Genomic DNA, 20,646 nt, shown 5'->3' with positions numbered 1-20,646 from the left:
ACTGAATTGCACAAATCTAGATTTTTGCGTTATGTTTTGTTCTCTGCTGTATCCCCAACATTTAGAATAGCACCTGACACACAGTAATTATGTAGCAAAAATATGCTAAAGAAATGAGTCCCTAAAGAAGGAGAGTAATTAATTATTCACCACACTACTTAGAGACGTCACTAAAAGAAATTATTATGACTTTCTTTCTAGTAAATAAGAATATCCATATATGAAATTGAGCAAGAGGGGAATTAATTACAATGAAGGGAGAGGAAGAAAGAGGGAAAATTTCCAGGTGCTTGCAACAAAGGTACCAGCAATATATGATTTTTAAAAATCCAGATTAAAAAGAGAAATATATATGATAAGAAAGCACTAACAATAGTCCATTCTGCAGATGAGATTAGGACATCTTTTTCATTTTAACAAAATTTTTAAAAAATGAAAGTCGTGTTTTTAAAATCATACATTTCACTTTTTACTGAGCAAATACTCGAGCTGTCACATTCATTCATTCATTCATATATGATACTAGCATATTTCCTTACGCTGGTATTTGGCACAGATATTGAAGGGGAATATTGACCTAGCTTTAACAAATTTGGAATAAGGTTGTTTGCTGAACAAATAATTCACTTATCAAGAATAGAATTGGTTTTCAAAGCAAATAACCGTTTTTTAAAGCACTCTTTCTTTCACAGCGCTGCATGTGTTGGGAGAGTCACTAGAGCTCCTAGCCATCATGATTGGTGTGCCAAGAATGCCTAACACTGACCCTTCTTTATTTGGGCCATTTCTCAGTGTTTGGTTTGCAGCCAGCAACCTTCAGGGCTGAGGAAATGTCTCCTTCTGAGACAAACGGCAGGCTGGATTATTGTTTGCTATAAAACAGATTCCCCAAGCTGAGGGTTCCCCTCCTAGAACTCCACCAGGCTGCACCTGCAGTCGTCCAGCTGGGCCCATCTGCTGGCCCATCGCCCCCCTTACCCACCCCCTGCCCCCGCCCCAGGGAATTGGACTTAGGAAAGTGATTCGACACACTGACATTTCTTTTATTGTTTTTGTGAATAATAAAGTCTTTCAAAACTGACACAGCAGTCATGTGTCTTTTGTGAGCATCCACAAAACGGTGGCAAGTTAGCATATTAGCTTGAAATTTGGGTAAAATTTCAGGTGCCTCATAATCTTGGACAACATGATTTCATCTAGTGACAGGGATGCTCACAATTAGAAATATCCAGCGCACTCACGGTACAGTAAAGTGAATTTTTAAAAGGAAAATTCAGTGCTTCAGAGGTGATATAAATTGACAATACCCCTTACGTAGTGTAAACAGAATTTTCAGGGTAGCAAAAAAATTTAAGGGATTTTAAAATTATATTAATGTTTTAAATCCAGCTCTTTAACTAGGGTTATGTATAATTGTTATGCCAAAAGTTGGGTAAAATGGTGAGAATTTTGTAAAATTTGGAGATTCCACAATATAAATAAAAAATGAAAAATACCATTTGCAAGTCTTAAGAAGAGTTTCCTTCTTTCATTTAAATGGGCTTACCCACTACATTATTTCCTCACCTATTGCTTCTTAATAATATGATAAATTTTTCATTTCAAAAGTCATGATTAAATATCCAAGGTCCACACTCCGGCTTCTATTTTTGCTGACGTAAAAATCTAGCAACTTTCACCCTGATTCTTAAATTTGGAGTTAAAAATTACTTCCCTGATGTTTTGAAAAGGGAGAACAAATCCTATACCTTTGTAAGTGCCACTTGACTGTAGAGAATGCTATAGCATGGATAATACAGAATGGATAAATCCCAACTGAACTAGTTATAAGTTGAATGTCATGGCATTTCAAGTGATGAAACGGGGAATCTAGAAGTCAAGTCTTAGGGGTTAAGAAACATAATTTCTTAAGATTTGACCTGAATTTCTATATGAATTTGAGAAAGTAATCACTCTGTTCTTTTTTTTTTCCCACTATTGCAAGAAATGTCATTCTTTTTCCCTCAAGGCCCAGAAATAATGTAAGAACAAAGTCTCCCTGGAAAGTTACCAGATAATGAGAGCAGAGGAAGCAAGAGCAAGAGAGTAAGAATCAAAGAGAGTGAGAAAAACTATATTTTACAGGGCTGAAACTATAGGCTTATTGTAGAAGCCTTGTCTTACCATAGCAACAAGTTCTATGACTATCTTCCTTAGAAGCAGTATTAACCGATGGATGCCTCCCTCATTTTGTAGAATGAGGGTGCAATGCAAGTTAGAGATCTCTTATTTGAAATCAGGACTATTTAAGAGGAACTTTCCTAAAGCCCTACCATTTACTCAGTTCAATAGCTCCAGTAACATGCTCTGTTTCTTCTCTTAGAACAAAGAAATCCCAAACAAATAATTTGCCAAATATTTCTTGAACACTTCCTTATTTACTGTTAATTCCAGCACCTCTATTTTGGAATGGTACTCTTCATCCTTTTCAAATTTCGTATTAGTAAAAAATTAAGGAAATATTTTTATATGTGCCAGAACATTGTATTCAGATTGTTGATATCATGACCTTAAATCACAATACACTTACCTTCTGGGGGGTTATCCTTTGGTTTCCTGTCACATTGTCCAGTTTCAAAAGTATCACTGAAATTTAAGGTATTAAGCAATTCGAATAAGTCAGTTTGGAGGTGTATTTAGATTGGAAAAGGTAGAAAAAAGTGTTCAAATAATAATATCATCAGCTTCAGAACTACATGTGAGGTGAACATGTAGACATTCCCAGTCACCAAGAGCCACCTGCTACCATCAGTATCAAGTGAATCAGCCATGAGAAGCAGAGCACTTCTCCAGCTCAAGAAGACCTGGGGATGGTCCAGAGCAAGATTTTCCCTTGGCTGACTTTAAAAGGCAGACCCAAGGCAGGGCAGTCGGGTTGAGGCTCTGCTTCTAGCCTTATGGTTTGCACGCAGAAGGCTTGCAACATCCATATATCTTTACTTGATATATGAAAGAGAATTTTTAAAGGGGAAATATATTTTCGGTAAAAGTTTCAAAGGGTCCATTTCATCCAGACATACTTTATGATAATTCCGTTACTCCGTGAGAAACACTGCCATGTTGGCACAAGCATCCCCCTGAAACAGATCAACGACAGCTCTAAGATGAAACTCTCAAGGGGACTTTTTTTTTTTTTTTTTTGGCATGTCAAGGCACAGAGTCTCCTATTTTGAGATCCAAGTAATGGCCATGACAAGAATCTATTTTAGAAGTTCATTTCTGCTGCTATTAATTTTGAACCTGTGTGCAGAACCCAGACTTCTGCGATGTGCCCCAGCCTAGCGAGGTAACGAGCCACTCACCCGTCTGCCCTGATTACCTAAAATTACCAATGTGACCTCACACTGACCTGATGAGCGCTGCTAAAAAAACCGTTTGCCTCTCTTAACCAAGTTTTCCTTTCCGCCATGAGCTGACCAAGTTCTCCTTGGAGCTGATTCAGTTTCTGGTTAGAGAGCTGTAGGTGCTCTTTCTCCACGTAGCCCTTGGACAGCAGAATCCCAAGTGCATCACTCTTCAGCTTCTCAACAGCAGAATTCCACTCCTACAAGAGAGCACTCCAGCTTATTTTACGCATCCTCCCCTTTGCAAACTTTGGTAAGACTCAGAGAACATCATTTAGGTGCGTTGACCGTATCAGAAACGTGTCCCTATATTTTCAAATAATGATAGGGTAAATGCTCCATTCCAGGTTTGAGTACCAAGATGTAGTAGTAGAGAGAGAGAGAGAGAGAACAAAGGCAAGAGGCCAGAAAAGGAGAGGGATGATAGCAGGAAAGGGCAGCTCGGCTGGGGTGGGGGGTTGGGGGGGTCAGGGAGTGTGACTGATGGAGTGTCCAGTTGCCCCGCACACAGGCCACTTCCCCTTCCATTAATGCTGTCTGAAAATATACTTCAAAAATAGGCAACAGTGTTTTTCAGTCTCTAACTCTTTGCAACCTGTTTTCACTCATTCAAATAAAAAGAAAGTCTCTCTCCCACAATTCAATCTCATTGCCAATGTGGGCAAACGAGTACAAGAAAGGAAGAGAAATCTCATATTTTATGGCTGGTGTTTTTGTATGTGCCTACACTTAGAACCGAAATTAAGATCTGTTATTCTTCATGAAATTAATAGCGGTTATTGTGCAGTATTCTCTCCTTCTTGACCTGAGTCTCACCTCTCAATGCTTCATTCTTAATGCTATATAAACATTTCAGGAAAAGAAAAGAGGTAGCTTTTTGCTTTCTGTTACATGAAGAAGAAAAACAGTTAAGTAGAGAAGAAAGAAAGTAAGTAAGTTGGGGTAAACTGAACATATTAACAATTTATTTAAAGGGAAATTTAAATTTCTTGCAAAAAGAACTGAAGCCAGATTCAGCTTCCTAAAGCCATGCTTATCTCTAACATGGCAGTCTTGCAAGTGAATTTTCTGGTACCTCTCTTAGCTGAGACTGGAGCGCTAAGCATAGGTTGTTTTTTAAAGCATCAGAGATTTAGCGCCAAATTTCAAAAATTACAGTCTGACTCCATCCTGGCTTGTTCCCCAGGGTAAAATATCCTATTATTAAGTTAAATTTGTTATATTATACTGTGCAAAATAAGTATGATTCTAGTGCAGTTTACCACTACTATTTCCATTCATTCATTTCAGAAGACATACTAAATACTATGCACTTGGCATCACACTCGGATGGATGATTTGGGGGTACAAAGAAAGAATAAAATGTAGTTCTTTCCTTTAACAATATATAAACTGCTATTTTACATCATGTTCATGTATATTCATACCATCAACCATATGAAATGTATGCTGGTGCTCCAAACACATCGTGATGACTCAACTAATGGAACCAGTGACTGCGGGGTTCTTCAGCCTGGCTACCTCAATGGCGGTAACTGGAAAAAGCACGATAGTGGTTGATCATTCTCTCAGCCTTCTGAGAGAATGACCAAAAGTGGGGGGAGGGTTGTTAAAAACAAATGGAGACCAGCCCTGAAAATTGCCTGGGCAGACAAGACCAGTTGAGTCATACAAACAAAGCTTAATTTAGCTTATTTTGTGAGACTGTCTTGACCTGGGTCATTTCTTGTTTACACCTCTGGAAAGTATAAGCAAAACTTGAACCTTCCCCAAGGTGGATATGAGGTAACCACTGACCAATTCCCTGTCATTTAAGAAAATTCTCATATTATGACCAATAATTGTGAAGGGTAAGCAGTCACAGCCTCCTCACTATATTAGCTGCTTTGTAATACTAGACCCTTGAGCCTTGTTCTGTATTTTGGGGTGAGTGCTCCGGTTTGCAAACTGTCTTTTTCTTGTGTGCACAATAAACTTTTACTAATTACTACTTTGGTGATTCACTGTTTTTACTTCTGGTATTTATGAACTTTTGACACTCCAAATTTCTCAGTGAGTGCAAAATCAATATTCTGAAGCATGAACACAGGCTTTGTGATTTCCCAAGCTCCTTCTTTTTTTAAAGAACAATTAGGCCCCCCACTTAATTCAGTTAATATGTGTCATGACATTCTTTCGTAAAACACTGTAAATATCCCTCCCACTTAAAAACTATTACCTTAACCTTATGAGGAAAGAGCAAATGTTTTTAAAGCAGTTAGCACAATTTCTGGCACAGGAAATAGGCATTCACTAAATCTTAGTCCCCCTTTACATTCCATCAGTTTTATCATGGTTCACTACCACTCCCAAATTTGTTCTTCATGGGAATTTCTGTTTCTCAGCTCTAAAAATAATGGTAGTGGAAGGATTCTCTAAATGTTACTGACCAGTGTTACGTATTGATCCGTGTCGTGTATGATGTTTATGAGATAAACAAAATAAAGCAGGTTTCTTTACTGCAGGCCTTCTTGGAATCCTTAATATGTTAACATGCTTTGAGATTCCTAGCTGGAAATGTGGTTTGAAATATTCTGGACAAACTGTTTTGATCATGAAACCATGTGTTTACTGATCATCTCAGGGGACGAATCCTCCAGTTGGAACAATGTTGGGAAATTCTGTGCTTGTGGCTAAAAGCAGATGAATCACCTAGGAGGTCACCTGCTTTCACAAGTCTGTCTATGTCTTTCCTCTTTTGTCTCTATCCCTCCAGTGACCCAACTAGTCCATCTTCTGTCTTTTGTATCCATTCTCTCATTTTCTGTTAAGATATGTGGGGTATGGGGCACCTGGATGGCTCAGTGGTTGGGAGTCTGCCTTCAGCAGAGGGCATGATCCCAGGGTCCTGGGTTCTAGTGCTGCATCTAGAGCCCTTCTCCCTTTGCCTATGTCTCTTTCTCTCTTTCTGTGTCTCTCATTAATAAATAAGTAAAATTAAAAAAAAAAGATTTGTGGGGTACGAATCCTCAATGGACTCCAGAAGTGCTTCATGTGTTAAAACAGAATAAAGCAGGTAATTCTTTCAAAAAATTATCATTGACCAGAATCTTCTTGCTCCTTAGAGGAAGACCACTTAACCACTTGCTCATTAGAGGGGAAGGCCTAGAAAGCTAGGGAGAAGGAAATGGAAAAAGAGGACACAGAGAAGTGGGTTACTGCCATTATGTGTTCAGCCTGGACAACACAAAGCCCTAAGGTGTAGGTGTCCTAACTGTCTGCAAGATAGCGGTGATTTCTTTCTGCATGCTAAGCACTGTGCTAAATGCTTTACATCTATCATCTCATTCACTCTTCACCACATTCCTACAAGTTAGGAACTGTTATTATCCTCATTTTACAGATGGGGTGACGGAGGTTTAAAGGGATTAAGAACTTGCCTGAATTCTCAACACCAGTAAGTGAAAGAGCCAAAATTCAAACTCAGATTGTTGAACTCTAGACCCTGTTTCTCAATCAGTACACTGACCTCAGCACTTCAGAGAGGAGAGGTGGTGGAAAGTGTTTGTTACAGCATAGAAAGATTAAATTTATTGGCTTAGAATTACAGAGATGAAGGTTCTATGAAACCCTGATAAGGCCTTGGAAATAGAAAAGTCTTAAAGGACCCTCAGATTTTCTGATTTAGAATCAGAAGCTTCATTGTTTCTAAATAAACAATGCTGTTACATATAGAACTGAGAATTTATAGCCCAAACTCAAGCTTAATTTTGCTTGGCGAATAGACCAAAATAATAAAACTCTTCTCTGTGAATAAGAAGGAAATACCTGTTCTCTAACAGTGTTCATAAATCTGCCTTTAGCATAAATTTTGCAAACAACATTAAAGAAAGACTTCTGGAGTAGAGCCAACTCTTTGAAAATATACTTCAACTTTGTGCTTCACATCATGTTTATAAAAAGTGGGCTATGACTTTCTAAAGAAGCTATAAAGGACCATTTTGTGGCTCGTATCTTTTCTTATTCTCCATCCCCAGTCTTCTTAATTGCATTTCACATGAACTCTGTGGGTATTAAATGAACTTGGGTCCGTTCAATATTTCTATTCAATCTTCTCAGAAAATTGGTTCTGTTTTCTTTGGGCAATCCGTAGGCAGTTTCTGATGTGTTTCTATAACATTCTGATGATGTATTTCCCCAGCCATTTTTCTTAGGGGATGCATCCACCCCTATTTTATTTTTAACATAAAATGTTCCAGAGTCATCTGAATCCATCACACTATTTTTAAGAAACTAAGCTGTCACTGTTGTCAGGGCGGGAGGAACCCAATGGAGAAAATTGCAGTCCGTCTTTGCTAGCCATTGCTGGCTGCCTGCTAAGTGTTAAACCTCTTGACTGTGTTTCAGTCACTTAGCAATAAAATATTTCCAGTATGTATCCCTACCAGCTGAAAGCCAAAGCCTGCCATTTCCTTGGCTTTTCAGTCTTGACAGAGATACATGCATATGTCTGACCTAGTAAAGACATGTGGCACTGTGTGTCTGGGCTCGGGGTGTCTCCTCAGGTCACTCCGTTTTTTTTTTTCTTTCTCACTCGCGGGTGTTAACTTTTTAAACTGTACCTTTCAGTGTTCCATCTGCTGAGGAAATTGAGCTTCTGTTGGATCCCTTGATTGAAAGGTATGTTTAAGAGGATTAATGCTGATAGACAAGAAGGTGAAAATGACTTCTTCTGTCTTTTCTATACTCCCAGGTTAGGTCTTTGAATGAAGTCATGGACTGGCATAAAAATTATCCAGCAAGTAGATTCAAAAACTAGGAAGATTAGCTCCTCCATTTAAAAAGAAACACTATAATCACAATATGTTTATAAGCTTCTATTCATAGGAAAACTTCGCTGTAGATGAGAGGGTTTAATGACCCAACACCATGTGGTAAAATTATTTTCGTTATAAACTTGACTTCAGAATGTACTTTTTAAGTGGAAGGGGGAAGATGGACAAGAAAGAATAAAGGACGTATTTATATAAACTACTAAGAAAATACCAGCTGTGGAGATGACGGGCCAAAATCACATCTGGCTGAAGCATGTGTGGAGCTCATGTATAGTCCCCAAAAGCATGGCTATTTCCTAGGACATCTCATTAGACACAGACCATTTCTTGTTCATTTTCTAAGTCTATAGTCCCATTTGGTTCAGCACCAAGGAGAATTAACTCATTGACACAAAATCATAGAATTGTACATGATTGCATTAACAGCTGGTACAAACAAAATAAACCTGGCAATTTTAATCAGAGAATATTTGAAAGTCTGTTTTGAGCAGGGATTTCTTTTTAGAGGAAATTTTTATGCTTCTAAAGAGTGGCAGTGAGCCCCTGAAACGCTGAAACTCTGATTATGCCAAGTTGGATTGCAAACTGGGCTACAGTTTCCTCCCTTGCTCCGTTTCCAGGCATTTCTACACTGATCTACACAAAAGCAAGGATCTTACTGGAAGAGTTGGGTCCCATCCCACCGTTGGATGAGTTTAGTATCCACAGAGTTCAATGTCCACAGGCCATTTGAACTTGGCCCTCACTGTGATGCATTTCAGCAAAGGCATTCACGGCAAACAGGAAGAACAAGAACTGTGATTTTGTGTCACCTAAAGAAAGAAGTGTGGTGTTTAACTTCCCAGCCATTAGACAGAGAATCATAGCTACTGAACCAGGGAGAGCTTGTGGGTAAGAGAAGAGAACTGGAGCTAGAAATATACTTTTTATTCCAAACTTAGTAAGTGATCTCAAGCAGGGCATTTTGCTTTTCCAAGCCTCACTTCTCTGCAATGCAATGCAATGCACCACCACATATATGCATCTGCTTCTCTAGTGAATCATCTATAAATTCAGGGATGAATTGGCTGTGCTTCAAATTCCCAGATTTTAGGCCCTAGCAAAACTTGAAATTTTAGCTGTATTTCCCATAAATAACCCTAATGGGAGTGGGACTGATAGTCTATAGTAGAAATGATAGATATTACCAAAATAATTTTTGAGTAATGGTTGTTTGCTGTTTTCCTCTGTCCATTCAAATATTCCAAAAATCATAGGAAAAGCCATGATTTGGAATTTTCTTGTTTCCCTAATCCTGTTCAGTGCATGGCCACCAAGTGGAGCTTGTTGTCCAGCTGCTCAGAGCAGTGTGCTTTGCTATTAATACTGAAGCAAAATGATGTGTGGCAAAATAAATTTTTAAAATCAAATAAAATCTTAACAAACTACATTTATGAGCAAATCTTCAAAATAATGAGTAGAGCAACAATACATTTATTTTTTTCTTCCTTAGTTCAACATAGTTTTGGGTGAAAATGTAAATACATGGAAAGTTGGGGAGACAACTTCTGAAGATTTGTTTTCAAGAATCACTATTTTTTCTTTACTGTCATGTCCTTGCTGTTTTTCTTAGATTTCTTATTCCTCTTAGTCATATTTTCTCTGAGTTGCAAAAGTAAGGAACAGAGCCAGATTTGGGGGTAGTGGTGTTTCCATTTTTAATAAAAATTAATAAAGTGTAGCTGGCCAGATTATTTGCATCTAACACAATTTGCCTACAATCAGGCAATAGCTGATTAGGTGGTCCTAGTCTATTAATGTTTTCAGAGTACTTATTGTTTAATATTCTAGAGCATCTGTGGGAGATATCTTCAGGATCTCAACATATAACTCAACCATGGGGAGAATTATTGGATTTAGATGTTCACTTCTTGTGATGATTTTCCTAAATGAAATAGGTTAAGTTGGGAAATAGGGGGAAAATTCATATATATTACTTTGACAACGAATATCAGATATAGACTAAAACAATAGCTCTTAAATCTGGCTATCAGTATCTCTTAAAAAAATTTTAAAATATGCTTTCTTACACCAATCCTATATCCACTGAATCATTATTGGTAGTGAAAGAACATGTATTTTTAAAAATCTGAAGCATTTTACTTAAATCGGGAACAAGCAAATAATACTTATAATCTGACAAATTTTGGAACTGGACTAGAATATTCCAAAATATTTGAATGACTAGGAGCAATAGACCTATAATAGTTTCTGTGTAATTTTACCAATAAATGAGAAAAAATGATTATTTAATAAGAGAGGTTTTAACCTCGCAACTTTGAGTTAACTTGACTCTGTGAAATTATATTTTGTATTAATGATTTCCCATATCTAAAATTTAACTTCTGTGTTACAAATTACTCCATTCATTCAATTAGTATAGTGTTAGGCTGTAGAAAATACAATGATAAATAAAATCTTTATCCTTATACTGCTTAAATGATTAACACCAACCTATCCTGAATTTAAAACAGTCATGCTGCAAAGTTGAATATCACTAGGCCTAATTCATGGAGAGAAAATGGAGACATTTCTTTTGACTTTGTACTTTCTTCATATTATTGTGTCAGGCAAAAGAGCCACTGATTTAAAAGGGAAGCAAAAAGTAAAAAAGAAAAGAAAAGAAAAAAAAACTAAGAGAAAGTACAAAATTCATCCAGTTTTTTCCCAAATTTTTCTATACATTTATATGGTTATCTTTAACTTTACTTGAAAACTTTTAATAATCATATTTATAATATGTGTATTCTTTATTTTAGGAAAAACCTTAGCCTCTATGGTATGGAAGAAATTACTCATTTTCTAACAAAGTCTAGTCAAAGCTAGAATTTCTTCAGCTCATCTTTACATAGGTTCACTTTTCAGCTAATCAGCATGTATATGCATGAGAGTCTCATTCCATACCTTCCATATTCAATAATCTGTGAATTAGCAGCAAATGATACTGGGATGGACACTGCATAATGCTCCTATGCTGAAGATGGTCTAATCTAAAAAGCAATATATAACAAATCTTAAGAATATCTAACTAATTCAAAATAGATCATTGTAAGTACAAATGGAAAATAAAACATTTTTAAGTGGAAGAAAAAATAAATTCTGATTTGTGAATCTGGGGAGACCTTTTATAAGATCTTAATTATGGGTGAGACCTTCAACTGATGAGTGTAATATGGGACTGGGGAGAAGGCAAAGGGCTGGTTTGAGCAGAAGAGGCAGCTTGAGCAAGAGCATGTAGGCAAAGGTGTTGATTATTACCAAGGCGATCGAGAAGGATGATGCTGGATCATACAGAGCTAAAACTATTTCATTCCGAAAATTCTGGGGAGACTGGCTGGCTCAGTCAGTTAAGTGTCTGCCTTTGGCTCAAGTCATGATCCCAGGGCCCTGAGATTAAACCTCACATGGGGCTCCCTGCTCAGATGGGAGCCTGCTTCTCCATTTCCCTCTGCCTTGCTGCTCCCCTGCTGTTCTCTCGCCCTCTCTCTCAAATAAATAAATAAAATCTTTTTTAAAAATTTGGAAAAGTAAAAAAAAAAATTTGGAAAAGTAATAAATGTTTCTCATAGGAAATGATGTTTGAGCTAAGACCTAAAGCAAAAGGGTGGGAGTTTCCAAGGCAAAAGAGGAGTGGAGGTGGAATGGAGAGTGAAGAGTGAGCCCATGGGCAAACATCTAAATGAAAGCTGGGCAGTACCAGATGAGAGGAGCCAAAACCAGAGAGGTAGATTTGCGAATAGCACTCTTTAGAGAGAATTTTTGAAAGCAGAGCATGACTCATTAAAGAGCAGTGTGGGAAATGAGAAGAGAGCTAAGGGCAAAATAGAAGGATGAGCCTGGACTCATGCAATGGTCAGAGAATAAAAAGTTTACACCAGAGAAACAAAAATAGAGAAGAAATTATAGAAGTCAAATCAGGAGGGTAGTACTAAGGAGTGTACGTGACAATCAAATGCAGTGCATCATCCTTGATTTGGGACAATTTGAAAACATTTGAAAATGAGCAATAGAACAAAAAATACTATTTTGCCAATGTTAAATTTATGGGGTGTAAAACTGGATTATAACTATAGAAGAAACCATCCTTGTCATTAGGACATCTGTTGAGGGATCCCTGGGTGGCGCAGCGGTTTGGCGCCTGCCTTTGGCCCAGGGCACGATCCTGGAGATCCGGGATCGAATCCCACGTCGGGCTCCCGGTGCATGGAGCCTGCTTCTCCCTCTGCCTGTGTCTCTGCCTCTCTCTCTCTCTCTCTCTGTGACTATCATAAATAAATAAAAATTAAAAAAAGGACATCTGTTGAAATATTTGGGGTGAAAATACACAATGCTCACAACTTATTTTGAAATGATTTAAGAAAAAGTATCTATATCTATATCTATCTATATATATATATGTCACAAAATTTTAAAAGTGACGAAATCTATTCGGGCATTCATTGTGCTATTCTTTCAAATTTGCTGTGTGAAGTTTCTAAATTAAAAGTTAAGGAAGAAGAGGGGCACCTGGGTGGCTCCATTAGTTAAGTGGCCAACACTTGATTTAGGCTCAGGTTAGGATCTCAGTGTCCTAGGATTGAGCCCTACTCTATACTCAGTGGAAAGTTTGAGGATTTCTCACCTCTCCCTCTGCTCACTCCCCTCCTTTCTCTCAAATAAATAAACCTTTTTTAAAAAAAAAGTTAAGGAAAAAGAGTTAATACAGTTAGTAACAAAAGCTAAGGAAAAAAGAAAAAGAATCTTAAGAAGCTTAAAAAAAACTACAAAAACTTAATCTTTGAAAGCAATAAGAAAGGTCAATCATTGGGGGCAGTTTAAATAAATATATCCATACAATGGAATATCCAGTAGCAAAAACATCAGAACATTGCCTATATACTAATAAAGAAAAATAACCAAGTGATAAAAACAAGATGCAGAAGGGTGAACTTAGTAGGCCATTAATGAGGTAAGGAAGGGACAAAATAAGAATATATAGTTGTATTTGTTTAGCTAACATAAAAAAACTAAGCAGATAATAAAAAACTAATAACAGTAGTTAGTTTTGACATGAGGAAGGGGGATCAGGTAAGTAAAAACACAAATATTTTATTAAAGGTTTTTCTATTTCCCTTTAATATTTTTTTAATAATGGAAATATATTGGCCAAAAAGTAAATTAAATGCATTGAAAAACAAAGAAATGCAACTCACCAAATAAAATGAAAATGATACTCAGCAAATGCAAAAAAAGACATCTATAAAATTCAGTGTCCATCCATGATTTTTTAATCCAAAATGTAACAAAATTAGAAGCAAAAACCCAAACCAAAACAAAAAAAAAACAACCCTAAAAACTTAAATATCATTCTTAATGATAAAGCATTTGAATCTTTCTATTTAAAGTCAGGAACAAAACAAAAATGCCCTATACCACTGCTGCTAGTCTTCATTTTTACTGGAGGTCTTGTCCAATGCAATCAGACAAAATAAATTAATTCATTAATTAGAGATAGAAAGGATGACACATTATTGTCATTGTAGATGAATGATTTTCTACATATAAAAGCAAGAGAATCTAGAAAAATAATTTAAATCAATAAGAGTTCATCAAAGTTGCTATATACAGGATCAATATAAGAAAATGACATTCACACATAGCAACAATAGTCAATTACTATAGTCAATTAAAAGATACAGATCTTGTAATAAAGATCCCATTTATAGTTCTTTATTCATTTAATCAACACTTATTTGGCAGGGTTATTCTATGCCAGGCATTCCCCTAAACACTTCATCTAGGCCAGGGGAGTCAGTAGTGGGCTGATGGGGTAGTTCCAATATTAGTGATAGTGGTGCTGTGCTATTATTTTATTTTGCTTATGACCAATACACATGATAAATCAGTACATTATCTAGGATGTTATAAGGTGATGAAGTTGTAGAATAAAGAAAATAGAACAAGGTAAGGAACCTAAGGGTTCCATGCAGGATGAGAGTTCTGTGCAGTATTAAACATAGTGGTCAGGATAGGCCTCTTTGCTCAGTGAGGTGTGAGCAAAGACAGGAAGGAAGGGAGTGGGTGAGCCACATAGGTCTCTAGAGAAGGAGCTTTCTAGGAAGATGGCATAGCTAGAGGGAAGCTCTCAGGTGGGAATTTTCCTGCTTGGCTGGAGTAAGGGCAAGGAAACCAGTGCAGGGGAGTGTGGATGGAAAAAGCAGCAGGAGGAGAAGCATAAAAGGGGCATGGTGGGAGCAGAGCAGGGCAGAGGGGACTATAATCATGGAGTCTTTCATTCTGAGAGAAGTGGGAAGCTTTGAAGAAACTGGAGCATAGGATTGACGTAATCTGACTTAACTTAAAAAAACAAAAATAGGAATTGATCCCATTTACACCAAATTGCGTAAAACTCCATAAGATACCTAGGAATAAACCTAACCAAAGATGTAAAAGATCTATACTCTGAAAACTAGAGAACACTTATGAAAAAAATTGAAGATGACACAAAGAAATGGAAAAATATTCCATGCTCATGGCTTGGAAGAACAAATATTGTTAAAATGTCTATGCTACCTAAAGCAATCTACACATTTAATGCAATCCCTATCAAAATACCAACAGCATTTTTCACAGAACTAGAACAAACAATGCTAAAATTTGTATGGAACCACAAATGACTCCAAATAGCCAAAACAATTTTTTTTTAAGATTTTATTTATTTATTATTGAGAGACAGAGAGAGAGAGAGGCAGAGACACAGGCAGAGGGAGAAGCAGGCTCCATGCAGGGAGCCCGACGTGGGACTTGATCCCGGGACTCCAGGATCACATCCTGGGCCAAAGGCAGGTGCTAAACTGCTGAGCCACCCGGGCTGCCCGCCAAAGCAATTTTGAAAAAGAAAAGCAAAGCTGGAAATATCACAATTCTGGACTTCAAGTTATATTACAAATATGTAGTGATCAAGATAGTATGGTACTGGCATTAAAATAGGCATACAGATCAATAGAATAGAACAGAAAACCCTGAAATAAACCTCCCAGTTATATGGTCAATTAATCTTTAACAAAGGAGGAATGAATATATAATGGGCAAAAGGCAATCTCCTCAACAAATGGTGCTGGGAAAACTGGACAGCCACATGTCTCCAAAGAAGATATCCAGATGACCAACAGAGACATGAGAAGATGCTCAACATCACTCATCATGGAAATGCAAATCAAGACTACAATGAAATATCACCTCACATCTGTCAGAATGGTTAAAATCAAAACGTCAAGAACCAAAAAGTTTTGGTGAGGACGTGAAGAAAAAGGAAAACTCTTTCACTCTTGGTAGGAATGCAAATTGGTAGAAAACAGTATGGAGGCTCTTCAAAAAATTAAAAATAGAACTACCTTATGATCCAGGAATCACATTACTCAAAAAATACAAAACACCAATTCAAAGGAAACATGCACCCCTATGTTTTATTGCAGTCTTATTTACACTAGCCAAACTGTGGAAGCAGCCCAAGTGTCCATCAAGAGATGAATGAATAAAGAAGATGTGGGGGTACAACGGGATATTATTCAATCACAAAACAGACTGGAATCTTGCCATTTGCAACAACATGGATAGAGCTAGAGTATAATGCTAAGTTAAAAGGTTAGTTGGAGAAAAACAAGTACCATATGATCTCACTCATATGTAGAATTTAAGAAACTAGTGAGTAAAGAGAGAAAAAAAAAAGACAGACAAACCAAGAAATAGACTTTTAACTACAGAGAACAAACTGATGGTTACCAGAGGGGAGGTGGCGAAGGGGAGGGGGAAATAAGGGATGGGAACAAAGAGTATATTTATCATGATGAAAAAAAATTAAATGATAAAAAAAGGATTTAAGTTGTTGGTAAATAGCAAGTAGTCTTGAAAAGCTAAAAACAAATTAAAAATAAAACTACTGGGCTGTCTTGGAGAATACATTGGAAGAGGAGGAGTACAGAGACAGCGATGCAAGTGTAGGGATTCATGAGGAGGCTACCGTAACCAGCCTGGCAAACATGCAAGTGGCTCAGTCCCCAGGACAGTGGTGGAGATGGTGAGAAACCACAGGATTCTGAAGCCGTTTAGAAGTTACAGCCCAGGTGAATTTCCTCTAAGAGGAAGTGAAGACTCTTGATCTGAGTAGCTGCAAGGATTGAGTTGCCTTTAACTGAGATGGGAAATGAGGTGTAATAGATTTTTGAGTGTGAAGATGAGGAATTCTATTCATGAGACCCTGTTGACTAGAGGTCTCTCTAGAAAGGCGGAGCTTAGAATCCTGAAGTCAATACTCACCACCCATCTTTGCCTGTACGCACACACACACGCACACACACATTCAGATACACACTCAAGCACTCCCACACATCTACGTACACACCCACACACTCATATTGTACCAGCAAATGCTCTCATGGATTTCTCCCACGTATGTCCAAGCCTCTTCAGTGAGAATAGCCTATCCAAAAGGACTGTGAAGAAAGAGACTTAAAGTTGTCTATAAGAAAAAATAAAATCACAAACTAAAGTAGCAAGAAGAAACCAAAAAACTCAGGATTTGTTCATACACATTTAAAAAATGTGCAGGCATGTGTATAATCTCCCAGCCGGTGCTCCTTCTCGTGCCTGGAATGCAGAGAAGCAACATGACTGCCCAAGCCAACTACTGGGTAAGGTAACACTGCACAGCTATCCCAGATTACAGGACTGTCTTAAATGGTTTGAAGCCCTTAACATATGCTCTTGAATACTCAGTGTTCAAAAGTACTGCATAGTGATAGGTAAGATGTGACAGGATTGTTCAGGGTGTGAGGGTTTAGGTAGAACATACATACATACCAGTGTTATCAGACACTGAGAGCACATTAACATTATTTGCCTTTACTGTTTCTTGTGACAATTCATACAAAGGGAGAGGTGCCTGACCCTATCTCCATACTCCTTAAGAGCCCCTCTGAGAGTAGTTTTGGTCTGGGTTCCGAGGGACATACTGTACACATGAATGAAAATCTTTAAATTTTTTTTAAATTTTTTTTTAAATTTATGATAGTCACACACAGAGAGAGAGAGAGGCAGAGACACAGGCAGAGGGAGAAGCAGGCTCCATGCACTGGGAGCCCGACGTGGGACTCGATCCCAGGTCTCCAGGATCGCGCCCTGGGCCAAAGGCAGGCGCCAAACCTCTGCACCACCCAGGGATCCTGAAAATCTTTAATTTAAGTGTGTTGTTGTTGTTGTTTTTAGAGAGAGCGAGAGAGCTCAAGCAGGGGGCTGGAGAGGGGCAGAGGGAGAGGGAAAGAGAGAATCTTAAGCAGGCTCCATGCCCAGCGTGGATGGGGGCTCAATGCAGGGCTCCATCTCATGACCCTAAGGCCATGACCAGAGCCGAAATCAAGAATCAGATGCTTAACTGACTGAGCCACCCAGGCACCCCTCTTTAAGAGTTTTTATCACTTACATATGGAACCTTTAAAAAAAAAAGTCAAATTCAGAGACAATAGAAAAGTGGATGTCAAGGGCTGGAGGAGAGAGGAAAAAGGGAGAGATCGGTAAAACATGGGGCAAACTTTCAGCTATAAGATGAATGAGGTCTGAAGATCTAATGTATAACATGATGATTACAGTGGATAACACCATCATATAATTGAAATTTGCTAAGAATGTGGAACTTAATTGTTCTCACACACACACAAAGATAAATATCTGAGGTGATGGATGTGTTAATCAATGGGAGTAATCTTCTCACAGTGTATACATATATCAAATTATCAAGATGTACACTTTAAATATCTTGCAATATTATGTGTCAATTATATGCCAACAAAGCTGAAAAAGAAGAACTGAAATCTCTACATTTACAATGCAGTGAATCTCTGTGTTACAAACATCAGGTTAACAAGGAATTCACCGTGTAGACCCTTTCTATGCCTGCATTCCCCATCAATGTCTTACTACCATGATAGGATGTGCTAGATTTCAGCTTTAGAAGATAAAGTAATGTTTGGGACCAAAAGGTATTATATTAAGTGAAGTAAGTCAGAGATAGAGACAAATACCACATGATTTTACTCAACTGTGGCATCTAAAATACAAAACAAATGAATATACAAACTACAAAAACAGAAGACAGAAACAGAAAATACAGAAAAAAAAAGTGGTGGTTGCCAGAAGAGAGAGGGGTGGGGAATGAGCAAAATAGTGAAGGGAAGTAAGAGGTACAAACTTCCAAGGGGGGAAAAAAAGAAAAAAGAAAAAACCAACCCAGGGCTTTATCTTTAATAGTAAGTAAAACTTAGAAGCAGCCTTGCATTTGGCCACTCTGCAAATCACTTCACTTTTCAACACTGCCTGAAATTCCATTCTTGTGTTTGGGTTAATAAACATTTACTTAAAAAAAAAATTAGAAGTGGAATGAGGTGGTAGAGAATTTTAAAAAGAAATAAAGAGCGGGACACCTGGGTGGCTCAGTCAGTTGAGTGTCAGATTCTTGGTTTTGGCTCAGGACGTGATCTCAGGATTGTGAGATTGAGCTCATCATCAGGTTTCATGCTCAGGGTGGCATCTGATTGATATTCTTTCCATCTTCCTTTCCCTCTTCCTCTGCCCCTCTCCCTGCTCATGTGCTCTCTCTCTTTCTCATAAATAAACAAACAAACAAAAGTAAAGGATAGTTAAGAAGTTGGCAGACATTCACACATGAGTGTGAATCAGATTGCTTTCTACTTAACACTTGAGCATTGTAGCACTGCATCCGTCTTTCACAAAGTTTCAGCCATTATTTCTCTGTTGCTTTAGAATCAAGTCTTCCTATCAAATTTAGTTTAATCCATAGTCTTGATGATAATTCTGCAGTAGAGAGAATGACTCATGACCTCCCAGCCAAGCTTAAAGTCACTTATAAACCAGAGCAATTTAGAAATCCAGCAAGGGCCAACATAGGGTGACATGTTGCTGCCAGTTCCCGTTCTAATAGAGTCATCTACCGACCCAACAAACACGAGGTGTCCCAGGCTCCTTTGCTGGGTGCTTTAGGAAAGCCAGAAATGAATATGCCATGGCCCTGTTTTTAGGAAATTCAGAGTTGTGGAGAAAAATCTGTGGAATCAGACATGTGAACAACTGAAATGCCAGCAAGGACGGAAAAGATGCTTTAATTAAACAATAAGCAATGGTCTGTGAGAAAAGAAGGGAAAGACAAGTGCTGGGGGTGGGGGGAGGGATCAAAAACTTCCCAGAGAAGGAATCTGAACTGACACTGTGCCCCAAGGTCACCTGACTAAGATTTGCATAGGTGCATCCTCCAACTCTGGAGTGGAGACAGAGTTTTAAATAGATCCTCCCTACCCACTGTACTTACCTCAAAATGTGGTCTAGACATCCTAAATGGGAACGCCACTCTCTTTGTCTTGCTTCTTGGCTAACTTCTGTGGGGTCCAATCTAGAAGTACGTACCAAACTCTGCTTAGAGCTTCTCTCTCTGCTCAGCCTTTCTAAGTCATTAACACTTTGCCCCTGGTTTCATTTTGACGGCACAGCCTGTTTTCATTCTCCTCCTCCTCCTCTTTGCTAACCAAACTGACCTCAGGCTATGCCTGTTTTCTTAGCCTCACTCTTCACATGTCAACTTGAACAATTTAATTTGTAATTAATTTTGAAAAAGAAGAAGAGGAAATGAGGGAAAAGGAATTCTATGCTGAGGGCACAGACTACATCATGACTCAGGTGAGAACATGCATGGTAAGCATGGGGGTGATAAGCAGTCCGAGGAAACTTGGATTCAGCGAGGTAATGTGGGCAGGTTGGCAAAGGGCAGATCACAAGGGCTTTTAAGGCCACAAAAGCGAGCTTGTACTTTATTCTATACCCAAAGGGAATTTTAGGAGGTGCTTGAGAAAAAACTGGCCTGATCTCAGTTTGTTCAAAAGTGGCTGATGACAGCATAAAGGACTAATTGCAAAATTCAAAGACTGGAGGCCCAGATGCTAGAGAGGCATGTGGCAAGATGATTTACTATGTTCCTCCTGTATTATCCCATCTGCTCTGCTTTAAGAAGACAGTCAATATTATCTATGTCCCATTTGCCTCAGTGAAGTTCATACTAAGACCCAAAACAGAAGTCACCGGCAAGATATTTCCCCTCCTGTCTTTGGTCAAGAAAACAAAACAACAACAATAAACCATGTCTATTGAAGACATTATCATAGGTGTGCTGAAGGAGAAGGAGACAGAGGTGGAGGTTATCAAAAATGGGAAGATCTGGCCAGCATCAGAGAAAAGGCTGGATGAGAGATGAGGCAATGAGAAGATGGATGGTCCCCTTAGGGCAGTGCCAGGTGAAGCACAAGGCTTCCCTGGGCATGGCTGTGAGTTCCCTCCCAGGAGACTGGAAGTTGGGCCATCCTAGGGCCTCA

General features: G+C 38.3%; 1 protein-coding gene across 1 annotated transcript in view; it reads right to left on the bottom strand.

Moving 5' to 3' along the window:
• The window catches only part of CCDC141 (coiled-coil domain containing 141), a 181,520-nt gene that overhangs the window by 80,747 nt on the left and 80,127 nt on the right, over window positions 1–20,646 (bottom strand). The window contains exon 7 of the mRNA XM_055308600.1: window positions 3,389–3,583. Within this exon, the coding sequence (XP_055164575.1) occupies window positions 3,389–3,583 (195 nt within the window). The remainder of the gene's footprint in view (window positions 1–3,388; window positions 3,584–20,646) is intronic.

Source organism: Nyctereutes procyonoides, unplaced genomic scaffold, assembly GCF_905146905.1.
Source record: "Nyctereutes procyonoides isolate TBG_1078 unplaced genomic scaffold, NYPRO_anot_genome, whole genome shotgun sequence".
Taxonomy (NCBI): domain Eukaryota; kingdom Metazoa; phylum Chordata; class Mammalia; order Carnivora; family Canidae; genus Nyctereutes; species Nyctereutes procyonoides.
This window is presented reverse-complemented; position numbering and strand designations above follow the sequence as displayed.